The sequence below is a fragment of the Saccostrea echinata genome, unplaced genomic scaffold (genome assembly GCF_033153115.1).
Source record: "Saccostrea echinata isolate AGI-Se365-2 ecotype Australia unplaced genomic scaffold, CSIRO_AGI_Sech_v1 ptg000010l, whole genome shotgun sequence".
Lineage (NCBI taxonomy): Eukaryota > Metazoa > Mollusca > Bivalvia > Ostreida > Ostreidae > Saccostrea > Saccostrea echinata.
The window spans coordinates 13614726-13630895 of record NW_026889759.1 but is presented as its reverse complement, the minus strand read 5'-3'; the positions used below and the strand labels follow the sequence as shown (position 1 = coordinate 13630895).

Genomic DNA, 16170 nt, shown 5'->3' with positions numbered 1-16170 from the left:
TGCACAACGCGCTAACCACTACGCTACAACAACTCTTGGTGAATAGCGGCATTTAAATCATGTTTGTTATATGACCCTTGACAAAATGGACTTCAAGTATTTCTCGGAAAGATACGAATGTTGTGTCATAAAAGTGTATTGGGTCTTTGCTCCATATTTTTGTTAACCAAAAAATGAACGTTTTTACGCAAACTTTAAGGATAAACTTTCAAAAAAATGGAGCAAAGACCCACTCATATTGAAAAATTGTGTTATGATATGAGAAAATGATCCTTTTTGCCCTTTTTAGTGCGTGTATGCTATTTCATAGGCAAATATTTTCAATCTTTGTGAGATTTTTCCAAATTTTGGAGATTTTACATAAAGTATATCTTAATGTTAGAAGAAATATCGAAGAAAATTTTGTTATAATTGAGATTTAATTTTCACCTTCATGTTTGTCGCACTATAGGCACTTCGCTCGCCTTGTTCGCCCATCTTCTTTGGTTTTCCAAGTTTTTGCTTCTTAGCATAACAATAAAATTATCTATCCGTGTTGCATTTTAAAAAAATCATATCCTTTCATTTTGTTGATATTGAGGTTTAAAATAATTATACATGTATTTCTCCTTTAAATTTTATGCATGGCGTTTCACAGGTTTTAAATCAGAAATGCATAAAATCTTAACTATCGCACTGAAGTTATTTGGAAGGCTTTTTTCGTAAATTAAATCTTAAGATTTAAAAAAAAAATCCAGAATTCATGCCCGACCTATCCTGAAGTTTACAAGGTGACATTGTAGTGAGGAAATCTTTTAACATTCATTTGAATGTATTTTGATATCTACTTTTGACGCAGCATTTCAGTGTATTTTGATATAGAATTTGGACACAGCCCATTAAGTTCATTCAGCTTTCAATGTTTTGTTGATTTTTATATCTATGGGATCAAGGATGTTTAATCATCGTTTTTCTATCCAGAACGTTAATCTTGCTTACAACAGCGAACTTATGTAAGACAGAACGACTCGAATCGAATCCGAAGTTGGGCCTCTTGTTAACATAATGGCATACTTGGAGGCCAGAGGTCAAAAATGAATTCCTCAAAGCCAGAGACATCTTGTCTCTTGACCACATCCTGAGCTTTAACACACTTATACAGTACCGTGTCAGTATTTCATTACTTTTTCAGCCTTTTATTACTAGAATTTTTTTTTTTTTTTTAAAAAGTAATGGGTTGACATTCAGTCGTACATGTGATCTTGTCCTAGCCTACATGCACTTAACGTACTACTAGCACTTTTTGTCAAACATTTTTCGGAAATCAGTTTTTTAAAAGTATGAATTATTAATTCTCTTAAGTCCGAATAAAATCATTTTAAACGTCTTGGGAGATTCTTTATATATATATATATATATATATATATATATATATATATATATATATATATATATATATATATATATATATATATATATATAAATTTATATTGTATGATTTTGTAAAGCTACTTTGGCCAAATTAGAGTCAGTTGGCTATTGTTGCTTAGATCAGCGATATGGTCCCTGAGCCTCTCTTCTTTAACATAATAGGATGCGTTATTACTTTTTTTTCAGGAAAGCTTTTCTCAATTTTTTCATCTATTTTATGTTATCTCAAATTTACTGAGAGAAAGTATATCAAGGTGATACCAGTTATGAAAATACATGTATTTGGGTAGGAAAAATCAAGAGATGAGCTGAGGGACCTTCTACCTGTCTTCTCCTCAATCTCGATGAGGATAGTTTTTTTGAAAGAATTATAGCAAAATAATGCTGTCTTTTACTAAAATCCAAGTCCAGAATTTTTGTTTTATTCATATTTTTCAAAGTGCGTAAAGTGTCTCCATGGTAAAAAAAAATGTTGACCTACACTCTTAACGCACTTTCAAAAAAAAATCAAAGTGCATTGATTTTGTCCCAAATTTAACGCACTTTGAAAAAAATTTCAAAGTGCGTATTTTTTTCAAAGTGCGTTGCCACTTAGGCAAGTCTCGTGATATTTCGCACGTCACGGGCCTATATTTTGTACTATAGTTTCAATAATATATCTCTATATTGATCAAGTATATAAGAACACATCCTTTAATTTTTTATTCTATTAAAAGAATTAATCAAAATATTTAGTTGAACTACATCGACTCAGCCTAATATATTAATATTTACGTTGTATTTTAAAGATCAAAACGTCACTGATCGCCCGTAATCCCGAAATTTCGCGGACCAATAGGAATTGCGTAAGTAGGTTTCCGAAGGCCTTTGCTGTCGCTCTCCAACTGCCGTAACATAACAACTGAGACACCGAATATTTTAACAATAGAATCTAATGGAAAAGCTAAACATACAAACAGAGATCAATTAAATTGTTAATTAAAATAAACAAAATATCACGTAGAATATACAAGATATGTTTGTTAAACACAAATGTCCCCTAATGTGGTCAGTTTTGTTATAAATAATAGTTCTTGGACATAACACGAAACTTTTGTTGTGGACAGAGAGAGTACTGTTTTAAACTAAAATCTAAAATGTCCATTTACTAGGCTTGACGCGGCATTGAATCGGGGGTCCCCGGTTCCGAACCGAGCAACCAAACCACGGTAATTATATTACCATGACCTGTTCCAGACTTCTAGATGTTGTCCGATCCCTCTAGGGTAGTAATTCATCCATCATGAACAAACACAGGTCTTTGAACTGAGTACATTTAAGAGGGCAGTTGAATGTTGTGTCAGATTTCAAGAGGTTAACCACTACGTACTGTTTAAAAAAGTCTACTTAATAAAGTTCTGAGCAGACAGAAGGACAGGCAGAACAAAAAATGATGCTCCCGATCTTCGGGGGTAAAAATTCATTCAGCCGGACGTGCATGACTACAGGGATGATTATTATGTCTTTAGGGTACCTTTCCCACGGTGATAGTTGTACAAAATAAAATCTATGTGTATTGACGACTTCTTTTAATCGCTTTCTATCCATATTACTAATTGAATGTTCAGTTTGGGGTATCCTTTACAATCTGCAGACTAAAGATTTCTAATTCCGTGACAATTTAATATGCATATAAATAATTAAAAATTAAAAAAAAAATGCATTTAATTCCCCCATTTAAGTAAGCACCAGTGATTTTTCACTGTCCTCTGACATCTTTCCTATAGTCACAATAAATGATTTATTACATATTTTCATGTACATTTACTTTGTGGTTACACATTAAAATACAGGGACGTAACATCGTTTTTGAAGGGGGGGGGGGGCAAACAGAAAAAAAATCAACTTGCCTGAAAAAACTGGACAAGAAAAAAGGACTATTGTCCAAACATGTAAATCCTATTTCGTGGGGTGGGGTGTTAGGTTCCAACAGTACAGTTCCAAATTTTTTTCATACACAACTACATTACCCTTATTTGACTATACTCCAACAAAAAGAAGGTACGACCGGCCTTTCAATGAACATTTTCAATAGTAATGTTACCCGCACTCATTCTCCTGCACTTACTATATATGATATTTAATCTATAGGCTATTACCATTCTACAATCATTAACCATTATACAACGAATTATTGAATCGTTAACATTTAGTACTACGTAGTAATAAATATATATGTATCCAATATATTGGATTTCAAATATAATATTTACTGCACATTTTATCTATATACAGAGGGTTATGATTGATATTAATATCAGAAAGAAACACCCTTAAATTATGCTCATAACTGTCCCCCAATTCACAAATACGTATTTATCAGTTGTTTAATTATTATTTATTGATTGATAGTTGCATTATACGAGATCTTAAGGAATTGCAGGTTGAAACTTTACAATTTGGATCTTTTAAAGTATGTCAATGCATGTTTGCGGAACAAAAAAATCCTTTTCTGTTCCTTAGTTCTCCTGCTAAACGACTGAGCTTGTTTTTTGTTAAAAGCAGGCAAAACAAATAATATCATGTAGAAGTGAAATACGTCATTTATTGAGTAAATGACGAAAAGAAGTAAAACACAGTTAACAAAAAGGGGGTCAGAAAGGGGGACTCAAATATAGAGTATCTTAGGCAAAATATTGCACAATCTGACCCCCAGCACCATAACAACATTGTAACATGAGGTACATAGGCAAAAGGGGGGTAAATTCCTTTGAACAATTAACGAACACCGGTTAAGCCTTTCCCTGAGTTTTACTCACGAGAACACCGAACACTGATACGTTAATAAATGAACTGAGCAGATCCAATTTTTTAACCTTAAATTTAAGATAACTATTAAGTAGCAAATTTTTAACGAATAACCGACTAAAAAATATTTAGTCGATAGTCGGTATGATCGAACGATAGTCGAGTACTCGAATATTCGTTGATACATATATTCTATTTACTTCCTTTCATTTTGTATAGGGAAGTAGAAACGAATTCATGTACTGACTGTTAATTGATATATTTATATGTGAAAGCACAAATAAATCATATGAATGAAAAAAATAGTACAAAGTTATATTTGGAAAGAGTAGGGGAGGGGGCGGGGCAGCCCCCCCTCCCAGATGCTACGTGCCTGAAACGCATTTTTACAGTAATTCTGATACATGCACGTTAACGTACGTAACGTACATTACATAAGTTCGGTGCCACTACTTAAATTCGTTTTCTGTGTTAAATTGGTAGTTTAAAAAAAAAAACGAATCAAGAAATTTGGTTATTTTGTTATAAAAAAGGAAATCCAAATATTTTAATCTGAAGGGGCGCAAGGATGCATTGCAATGTGTGGAAAGGCGTATCTGTCGCCGGCGATAATGTCTTGGTGAATAAGCAATTTACACGTATCGCCTGGCTGCGACTTAATACATTTACTACTTAGAAAGCAAACTGAACCTGAATATCACACGCACAACTATTAGTTATTATCCCTTTATTGATGCAATTTCTGACAGCCCCTTCTGAAGTTTGAGAGAAACAGTTAGTGATTTTATGTGTCCGTAAAGCGGGATGTGATGTCCTTTAAGAGAATTCCTTTAGAGGTTCTTGTGGCCTAATTTTTTTTTTGTATTGCGTTACCTGTAATTGTAAAGCCCTTTGTTATGCTATACTGCATTTGTTAGACCTGTGTTATCGAATATACAGTTGTTAGATCTGTATTGTAAGCAGATGTCATTTTTTGGATAACTGCGGTGACCTCTATTCTAAACAATAAGATGATATTCAAGCAGCAAAGAATTGTTACTGGTATGAGATGCAAGGCCTAGTTATATAAAGCGTTAGTTTGGGAAACTTACAAGTAAAAGAAAAAAGAAACAAAAATAAATTTTGCTTTATAAGACTGCTCAAGGTTTTACAGCAGACATTTTTTGAGATGCAACCATGCATGTATTTTCAAAATCAGTATACAATCTTAGACGGTATTAATTAACTCTCCATGTTCCAATATTAAAAACTGCATCTTGAATATGAATATTTTCTTACTATATACAGTTAAACTTTGAAATAAACCATCAGTAGCGCATTGATAAATACCGTATGATCAGTGACTGCAATTAAATATCGATAAAACAAGCATTCTGAGAGTGTTGCATAAGCAATATTAGTCCGCTACAGCAATCACACTATGTGAGAGTCCTTGACCCCCCCCCCCCTCTTTTTCATAAACATTGAAATAAATGTAGGGAGACCTCTTATCGGCAGAGTCTGGGGCTTAACTTTATTGAATGTTAAGATATTATCTAGAATATACCACGAAAAGGGACAATCAATTTTTGTCTATCCAATACTCTGATGAATAGGAAACGACTCCATTTTGTATAAAATTTTGACATCCGGTGATGTGTTTTTCCGAGCTTGCGAAAGGCCCAAGAGAAGCGATTGTACCAGCAAGTGTATTCTGGTTCACTTTAAAAATTAGAAAGGCGATAATTCCGTAAAAATTACTGAAGTACGTGGAACAAAATGCAAACTTGATCTATAACTCATTAAGGTACACTCACATACCAAAAATCAGCTCAATATCTGCAAGTCTTTGAGAAAAAAGTGCGGAAAGCAAGTGGGAAGACTGGCTCCTCTTAAAAATTAGAAAAGGCCCTAATTCAGTCAAAAATCATAGAATTAGAACGATATCCAAACTTGATCTGTAACTTTTTAAGGTACACTCACATAGTTTCCAAAAATGAGCTCAATATCGGCAAGTGTTTAGAAAAAAACTAAGTGGGACAAATTGACATACAGATGAAGGGACTCATTAAGGTACTTTAAGGGGCCTGGATACAGTTGCATTGTTTACATTTTAAATTGAACTTACATGAATATTCTTAGAAATCAATGACAACAACAGTCTTCTGAACATCACGTCAAATATCTGTTTTCGTAAACAGGGCACGAGCTCAATTTGTTAATGTTTACGTTTCAGCGGGTGTGTTCAAATTGTTAAACTCTGCAGCATGGACTGACAATTACCGGTGAGTTGATTTTGCTTTCTCATATTTCTACTCTGAATTTTCTGGATTATAGTTTTAATATTTTTCATTAATACGCAACAAAATTTCTACTTTTCTTAAGTATTAAGGATAAAGTTTACTTTGTGAAAGTGCAAGGATGTGTCAATTATAAACGCGTCCCGAAATCGGCAGTTTCAATACTTTCCATATAAAACAAGTTTCTGAACACGCTTTTATTATATTTCCGTGTGAAATGCTATTGCAACATATGTCATTATATTATACTGAAAATTTGAGAAAATATTAACTTCAAATCTATGTCTAGGTCCCTTTAAAGTTTAAACTGACCCATAATTGCATTTACTGTCTCGAAACACAAAGGACACAAAGGAAACATTCCTTCGCAGATAAATAAACCACTGCAGGATCATTACATGTATTGTATGCAGACAACCTTTTGTCCTTCAAGGTTGGTTTATTTCTATTCACGCAAGTTACAAAATTGCACATAGACTGAACACGAAATTAGCACATGGCATTAAAATTTATCTCGATTATTTTTCGAATTTCGCTGAAAGTTGGGGGAAAAGGAGGAGTATCAATGAATCGTTAATTGTTGTAGTATAACAATTAGCGAAGCCATGCTAAAATTACAAATAGGATGAATGTACAGTAATTTTACATTATTTATAAAGACTGAGTTCTGTTTCTATTAATGAATATTGTAAGTGAAGTGTATTCCCTTCCTTTTTAACAGGTTGGTGACTGACTGGTACGTTGGAGCTGAGAACCAAATTGCATTTTTTTCATTTTATGGAATAAAACCATTAAAAACCTAATTGGGGCGGATATTCTGGAAATCACGTTGTTACTTTAGGCAACTCATAATACAAAGATATTTTACAAAAAAAAAAAAACAAAAAACAACAACAACAAAACACTGAAAATGTATGCTTTTTATCAAATAAATGTAGAAGGAGCATATTATTATGCAATGTACCCTCTATATCTTAAGTCAATAATATAAAAAAACAAAATAAAAAATAAGTTTGCAAAATTCATATATCATTATAAATAATAGTGTTTCATCACACATTTCCTGAATTACAGTATTGAATTTTATAATTTACTTTAAAAAAAAAAAAACAGTACAGCTATGTTTACAATTGCTGATATACATATTAGGCGTATCTTGGGGAGAACTGACTCAAAAATAATCTTCTAAAATCATCCTAAAGATAGAAAACTCTATAAACTGATAAAATATAAGATAAAATACCTTAGCTGCCCGCAACTTAGCATCTTTGTCATAAACACTATTCTTGTCAAAATTTAGTCAAATATCACAGGCATCCATTTCAATGATCTTAAAAAAATATTATTCTTTTATTAGTTTTGTATTTTTTGAATTGAATCAATTTGTATACATTACTGGCGTGTTAAAGAACACTTGCGTTAATGTAATCTAGCCTATAGTAACACTCCTCGTTAAATTGATAATATATGTATCTAGGGCATCATAATGATTATTAAACTCCTCTTTATTATAATTATGTTAATAAAAACTGAATTTGCCCTAGTTTGATTTTATCATCAGTGAATGCGATCTAGAAGTTAAGACCTCATTCTTGTCCTAAACTTACTCGAAAACTTTACAAGATGTTAAGTGATTATTTTTCGTAAATGATGTCTTTAAGTGACCTATATATTGCAGCCGAACACGAACACTGTTATAAGAACTTTGAAAACATTTCTCACATATCAACAATAAAGTTAAAACAAATACTTGAACACTAATATTGATACAAGAATGAATGACAAAATGTTGTTGAACACATTTGATGAACCGGAAGTAGTCTCCGGAAGTTTCATGTTTGTCCTAATTGTTCGGCCATTCAGAGCCTGTATAGGTCTGTAGTTATTGGACAAAGAGTGAGCTTTGCTGGAATCTGTATATAACTTTCTGAACTTCTCCATCTGCAATGTAACGTATAACAAAAAATAAAGTGTACTTATGAATAGCTTCTTTACAGACAGATATTTGTTATCTATCATGCTAATTTCTCATTTCATCATGATATTAGCTATGTTTCTACATGTAGTTCTTTGTGCCGACTTTCAGTGATTGGAAAAATCTACTTAATTTCATTCATTTGATTACCTGAGCAGAAGAGATGGGGATCTTTTTCCAAAATACAGTCCACTGTACTGATTGATAGCAAGGGGGCGTGGTTAAACTGCCTTCGTACCGGAAGTATTGTCCGAACATCATTGGCATCAGATGCCGCAGCTTAAAACCAGGAAATTTGAAACTGTTCCCTGCATATATGTTACAATTAATTTAAGGGAAGTAAATAGAAATAAATAATTTTTGTTTTATAAATATGTTTAAATCTATGAATACACTATCATGAAGGTAAAACATACCATTGTTAACTTCCACATTCGTCATGGCATCCACTAACGGAGAATAGTTACAGTTGGTATCGTCATTTATCTATAAAAAAAAATCAATGTCATCAATGACCAACCATTAATAGTTGCAGTTAGATAAAACATCCGCTAATTTTTCAGGTAATACGCAAACAGATATATAAATAATATGCAGTAATAGTACAAAGGTACAAAATAAATTGCATAAGTTTTCTTGACATGTAACAAAGTTTCTAAGTTATTTACTTCGAAGAAGAAACCAAGGACGGCCAGTCCTGTGTGCTTGTCAGCGGCTTCATTTATGTTATTATAACGACTGTCGTACGTCACAATGTGAAGCTAAAAATAGAAACGTTTGTTTCATATTTTATAAAAGTGCTGCTCTGGTTCTAGGTTACTTAGTGACATAAAAATTCATAATGCACATCACAGTTCTAAATGTACCTCCATTGGATAAGAAATCCCGTTGTATGTATGCTCCGAGCCTTTAGTGTTGTTACTACCCCAGTGGAAGTGGAACTGTGCCACTTTATACGTGGAGTGAACCAATCCTCCACCAGAAATCATCACAGAGGCATTATCTTCCACATCCACTTTCACTTTTCAAGACAGGAAAAAGAGAAAGTACAAATCACCTCAACAATCAAACTTCCTTAAATTACACTAATGAAGGTCTGTAGAAAAAAAAATCCTTGGGAGGGACACAATCGAATAGAAACTCCTTGACCCCCAATTGGGGGGATGGGTCATCAAAAGTTTTCTTTAACGGGGCTCAACTTTGTTTTCTATATCTATGCAATATATTGTATCTATGATTAATTCAACTAAAGAAACTACATTATATTGTCACAATAATCGAAGGGGGGGGGGGTTAAGCCCCAGGTTCGTACAGTCTTAAATGATCAATTAAAACATGCCTGTACCCTAAATTTCATAAATAAAGTAAAATCCATTTAGCTTTACAGGAGTTGAACTTACCAGTATGTCCGTTGTTTTTCATTGACAGGTTGTACATGGAGCCTGGTTTATCGAAATCGTGAAGGCGGAATGGCATCAGTTGGCTATCATACGTCATGCTGGCGATGGGAGGGAGATCAATGGGAGACTGGGCCCGATCATCGCAGATGGGATAATTAGATTTCCAAGAGGATGGGCCGTCTGATCCCTCTTCGTATGACCAAGTATTGCTTGCTGAATAATAATTTTCTATTAGTGCGTGCATGTAGTATCGGGATGGGGAGGAAGTCTACCCCTCACTTTTTCCCAAGAGTAATGTTTTGCTGTTAATTTGGCATGAAAACTCCGACAGACCCCCACATTTTGTTGCAGTGTGGTAAATACCCCCTACGGTAATATTATCAGAAAATTTTGCTGTCGGAAAAAGTTGGAACATATCCCCCTCCTCCATCCCCGCCCCAACCCCACGAAAAAGGTTTTCCGAGTTTGGAAATTTTGAATTTTGATTTCCTTTTTTTGTGTACCCCCCCAACCCCCAACCCCCCAAAAAAGATGCTAAGTGCCTGCACTGTACATCTTTATGTGTGTTTGTGTGTGTGTGTGATAGAGAGAGAGAGAGAGAGAGTATCCAAAAGTTTGTTCACATGGACCCGATAGAAAAATACATGTATAACCATTAATGCCAAGTAAATTACATATATAAACAAAAGAAACTTAATACCCTTGTAAAGTTTTTGGACCAGAAAACGTTTATGGTTAGTATTAAAGCCGAATCTGTCTGATCTGCAAAGATTTTTAGAAACTGTAAAATTATATAAGAGTAGATTTAAGCAAAATGCTATTTTTATGCTGTCTATGCAAACATTGTTAAAATAAATTGCATATTTATCGGCTATGCCAAACACTTCAAATGCAATCAATCCAAGGCCTCAAACACGTACCTAGCAATTTTTGACTTTCAAGTGATAACAAATATATGATTTGTACTTTCATTTCTCAAAATTTCTATTTCAACAGTGAAATACATTGTAAATGTTATGGATGTCAAAATGCGTTCTGGGTTCCCTGACTGGTTAATAATATAATTGGCATTTTGTAAAATTACTGTTTTTAAAATTGTCAGAAGTGGAGTAAATTAATCAAAAAATTAAATCTTACTATAGGTTGCCTCTTTCACTTATAAACTGTAGAATTAATGGATATAACCTATGTTTTTTCTTCTATTATTAATTAAAAAAAACCTCTTACCTCCATTACTGATAGGCACATTTCCTAATAATATAGCAACAAAACAAATTATGGACATTTTCGCCATTTTTTCCAGCAATTTCAATAACCATTAAAAACAAAGTTTAAAAGGGTATTTATAAAATATAACCTTGGTGTGTATTAACCCTAATCGGATGAACAAGAAAGACGAAACGCTTAGTGGTTTTCAATGTGCAAACTCAGGGGGTCTTTGGGAACCTGAAGAAACCTACGAAGGCCCATTGTTGTCTCAATTTTAATTTCCAACCCAATTTGTCCAATAATTTTACACTTCTTTCAATTTATCCTTGTGTTACTACATATTCCATGCGCCGCTCGTCACTGCGAGGTCTTCGCTCTTCTCGCCTGGGCGAAAAGAAAATGCGGACTTCGCACATTGATCCAAACGAATTTTCCGCAGTAAGCACTGGACCCACAATTCTTAAAAAGTTTGCGAATTGCAGCTAAATATCTCAATTAAACTTTTAAAAAAATAAAATTATCTCTGTTTAGGCTCATAATGTAAACGTACATATGACGTCATGTGATGTCAGCGTCTAGACGTACCAAATGTCACGTGCGGTTTGAAGAGATGGATCTAAATTGAAACCGAACAGGTATCTGCGCTCGCCCTAACGGTCGCACCGTCAACATATTATTCTTTTTTGAAGATTGTATTGAAATGTTTGGTCTACCGACATTCATTTCTCGGGACTTGAGACCATGGAGACTTTTTCTTCTTTTATGCGCACGCGTACATTGAGGAGGAGGTGGAGAAATATTTTCGTTTTGGGCCAGACAAAAATAAAAAGTGGATCTTTGAGGTTTCGGGACTTGTGTTTTTTTTTGAAACCCAGTACTCTCAGGAATTTAATAAAATTTGCACGTTTTTTTTTTGCAAAAAAAATTTCCGTTTGTGCGTCACGGTGTCGCTTAACTGTTTAAAATTATACAAAAAAAAAAAATTATAATAACCTTCTTCCTTATTTTCAAACAGTAAATTTGGGATATAATTTCCTACCTACATCAATAATTAATTAATATTTACCTTCTCCCAGAATTATTTCTGTTCAATTTTACTATTTTTGTTTAGCCCCCAAAAGTTTCACACATTGGATTTAAAGTTCAATCTAATTTTTACACAATATATCTTAACCTTTCACTTATAATTTTTTATCGAACATTCAAACAGACAAAATCCTCGCGCTTGGAACTTTAAAAACTTACTTTGAATAGTACAATAAGACGTTATTTTATTTTTATTTTTACCCTTTATTATTATTTTTGCTATACAATATATATATAGTTAGAGATTTTATTTATAACAGATTTAGCCCGCTGAATATATCTGGTTTTATATATATATATATATATATATATATATATATATATATATATATATATATATATATATATATATATATATATATATATATATATATATATATATATATATATATATATATATATATATATATATATATATATATATATATATATATATATATATATATATATATATATATATATATATATATATATATATATATATATATATATATATATATATATATATTTATAATTGTGTTGTGCACGGCGGTGCTGCATGAATTTCATCGCCATCGAATGCAAGTTTTATTGCTTTTCTAGTTGGTCGAGCGGTCTGGAATGCAGGATACAGGTTCCGCGGGTCGAGATTTCAACTAAGGGTTGCGTCAGTAGTTTATTTTAGGAATGACTCTAATTCTTGGCCAAATTATTCGAGTATAACCTGGTTTGGGTCAGTTTACGCTTTATAATCCGCGAAGCGGATTATAAAACAGCGTAAACTGACCCAAACCAGGTTATACTCGAATAATTTGGCCAAGAATTAGAGTCATTCCTTATAATTTAATTTTAAAATCATTAAATAAATATGGGTGTAAAATTTCGTTGCTTTTTATTACTTCAAATTTGCCGCTCAATAATACAACCGTAGTAACGGAAGTAACGGAAGTGATGGGAAGCGAGGGGAGGTAAAAAACTGATACATAGGCCTAGCAGCTTGTTTACATGTGGTAAGATCGAATTATTGTTTGAAGTTAAAGGTATATTTATTAAATCTGGAATTTTCCATGAATCCCGAGGACTGGAAATGAGAGGATTGTATGCATACAGATGATTCAGCTGGTTGTCAGGGGGGTGTGTCCCCATACCAAACCAGGTTATACAGAAATAATTTGTGTTCCTTTTTGGATATTAACCAATCAGAGGCTAGAATACAAACAAAATTAAATTATATCCTTGTATTGTGAATTTCTCTCTCTCTCTCTCTCTCTCTCTCTATATATATATATATATATATGACACAGAGAGAAAGACATGTAAAGAACCACTGGACTAGATAATATAGCGCTTTACGTAGTTAGTCATTTATAAACGACCTAGATATCGAATCATATCACCTTACAGAATTATTTGCTGAAGGACTCATGGGCTGTGTCATTCGTCGAGATTGTGATAGATCATTCGAGGAGATTGTGCTAGATAACTTATGTTTAACAATTTAAATATTAGTTGTTAAACTTGTAATACTATTCAGAGGAAACTGATATGCTGCATTCTTCAACATAGCGTGAGAACCCCCCTCAGCTCCGCTTACATGAAAAGTCTTTGTCCTGCGTCCTTTCTTCCAGAGTGTATCATATCAACGACCTACAAGTATAATAACATTGCAGATTTTTATTTGAAATAAAATCTGTTTAAAAAAACGACAGCAGAAAAAAACAATCTGCAGGCTGCGAAAGTTACCGATGTCGAGTTTTTACATGAAAATATTTAATTGGGGCATTTATATTTGTCAGGGTACATGTCCCATCGTCGAATAAAAAATAGTAACATCTTCATATTTTCTTTTATTTTCTCTCGTATTCTTTTAACATGTATCTTAGTGTGGTATGTCAGTGTCTAATTTAGACAAAGTATATACTCGTACTCCGACCTTGGATCCTGCAAAGTTTTCAACTTTTGTTTGATGGAAATTGTAAATGATAATGCTGCACCGTTGAAAATGTTATATGAACAATAACAGTGCTCATACAAGTTACTGTAATCGAATCAATTGAATTAGACAAAAACTGAGCTTATCTTACACATGTTATATCATTTTCAAAATTCAAGTCCTAAGATTGTCAGTAAACAGTAAAAGTCAAAGTGTAAAATACCAAACGTGTTTGATTATGTGTTGTTTGTTGTTGTCGTCAAATTCAATTAATATTATAATTAATAACTCGTTCAATGGAAAAAAATGATAGAATATAAAGTGTTCTCCTGTTTTACCGCCAACATTTTGTACCTCGGCAATTTTGGCGTTATCATTCGGCACACCTCGGCCGATTCTTACCTCATCTAACTTGAAGAAGGTGACGGAATCAGCCGAGGTTTGCCGAATGTTGGCGTTACAACGGGGTTAACATTTTGACTTGGTGTAAAATGTGGAGGATTGAGGCTCAATAACGGAGTGTCAGAAAATAAGTGCAAGGGGTGGAGCCTTTTGAGTCATGATGTAAGAGGTGGAGAATCTTGTTGCAATCTAAGTACTTGCTAATTAGAACTGTTATCTCAATTTCTAATTTTCCGCGGGAACTTATTAGAGTGTCACATTATCCAAACAATTAAAAGATAATTCCTCTGAAGTTGACTGAATGGATCTAATTTATCCCGAAACTCAATTTTTTGTAGACCATTTGACAATATCTTATGAAGTATGTTAACGAGAAACAGGAAACAGTGAAACAATTAATGACCTTCACATTTCAGCAGGGAAACAGCTTTGTTTTTGATTTAAAGTCTGAAGATAAAGGAGACTGAATGAAACAAAAACAGCATCAAAATTATCCTTTAGTGCGTTTTGTTGTCATTTTCTTTTCTCTAAGAACGAGAAACGATTGAGAAATAACAAAATGGGATTCAGCCCAAAAAGGACCTTTAGGTATCAAAAAACAGAAGGAGGCATACATCTTGTGCTTTTGATTTATATTTTGTTAAATAACAGATGCTGTGTGCAACGGAAACATATAAACTTCGGTAAGATTTATGTCCCACGCTGCTATCCCACAGTAACACATGAAGTATTGACAGATTTAATTAGGTTTAAAGGTCTTAAACTGAATGAAAGATAAAATAGGCAAAGGTGGTGAAATTGACAAGAGAGACTCCACCCCTTGCACTCTGTGACTTTCCATTTTTGCTGACGCCATCCTCCATATTTTACACCAAGCCCATTTAAACGGGGGAATGCTAATGGGCACTTGAAAGCACAAGATATAGGCGCTCATTATTATATTTTGATACACGTTTAATTTTGAAATTATTTATCGAATTTTGGTTGTTTTTATTATCATTATTATCAAACAATAACAAAAGATTCCAAATATCAACTACCGTAGACAACCGACAATTTAAGGATTAGAATGACACACTCAGTGATTAATGTAAATCAGTTTTCAACATTTGAATATTTTTTCAGATGGATGTAAATATATATTCTGATTTCTGATGTAAACGTTTGTCATTTAATGTTATAATATAACAAAGACCTATACCAATCCAATTTTCAGGAAAAATATCGGGGGGTGGGGGGTGGGGGGGGCAACGGTAATAGACAAATTTGCACCCATAATACGTTGGCGGATGGCGATAGGCGGGGAAATGGTATTAAAACGGGTATATATACAGCAAGGAATTTTTTTAACGGTAAGCAAGGGTGGCATTTTAACAGGGGAGCGCTTAACAATTTTTTTTAAATACGCCAAAAAACTGTGTACGCCAGAATCAAAGCAATTATCTATCTAAATAATTTCACACACTTTACAGGTTTATTACAGAACAAATAAATTAAGAATAGGGAAATCTGCTCCATTTTTCAGAAAATGAATCATTAAAGACAGTAGTAGTAATTCCCTTTACATGAATACTTTATTTCTGGTACCCAATCTGAATCCCCCGCGTGACCACAGAAATATGAGAATCTGCACATTAGACTGTAGCTGGGCAATATCAATTCAAACAGTTCTCGGACAATGCTCCAACAATTTCAACAGCACCTGCATGT

At 33.3% G+C, this 16170-nt stretch overlaps 1 protein-coding gene across 1 annotated transcript; it reads right to left on the bottom strand.

Annotated features, from left to right (window-relative positions):
- Nucleotides 1-7384: 7384 nt before the first annotated feature.
- LOC133184443 (carbonic anhydrase-like) lies at nt 7385-11214 on the bottom strand. Its single transcript, XM_061319526.1, has 7 exons — nt 11079-11214; nt 9852-10064; nt 9318-9472; nt 9120-9212; nt 8868-8937; nt 8602-8759; nt 7385-8417 (listed from the first exon to the last, which is right to left on the bottom strand). Exons 1-7 carry the CDS (start codon nt 11143-11145, stop codon nt 8214-8216), a joined length of 960 nt encoding a protein of 319 aa, XP_061175510.1. The 5' UTR covers nt 11146-11214; the 3' UTR covers nt 7385-8213.
- Between the last annotated feature and the right edge of the window lie 4956 nt (nt 11215-16170).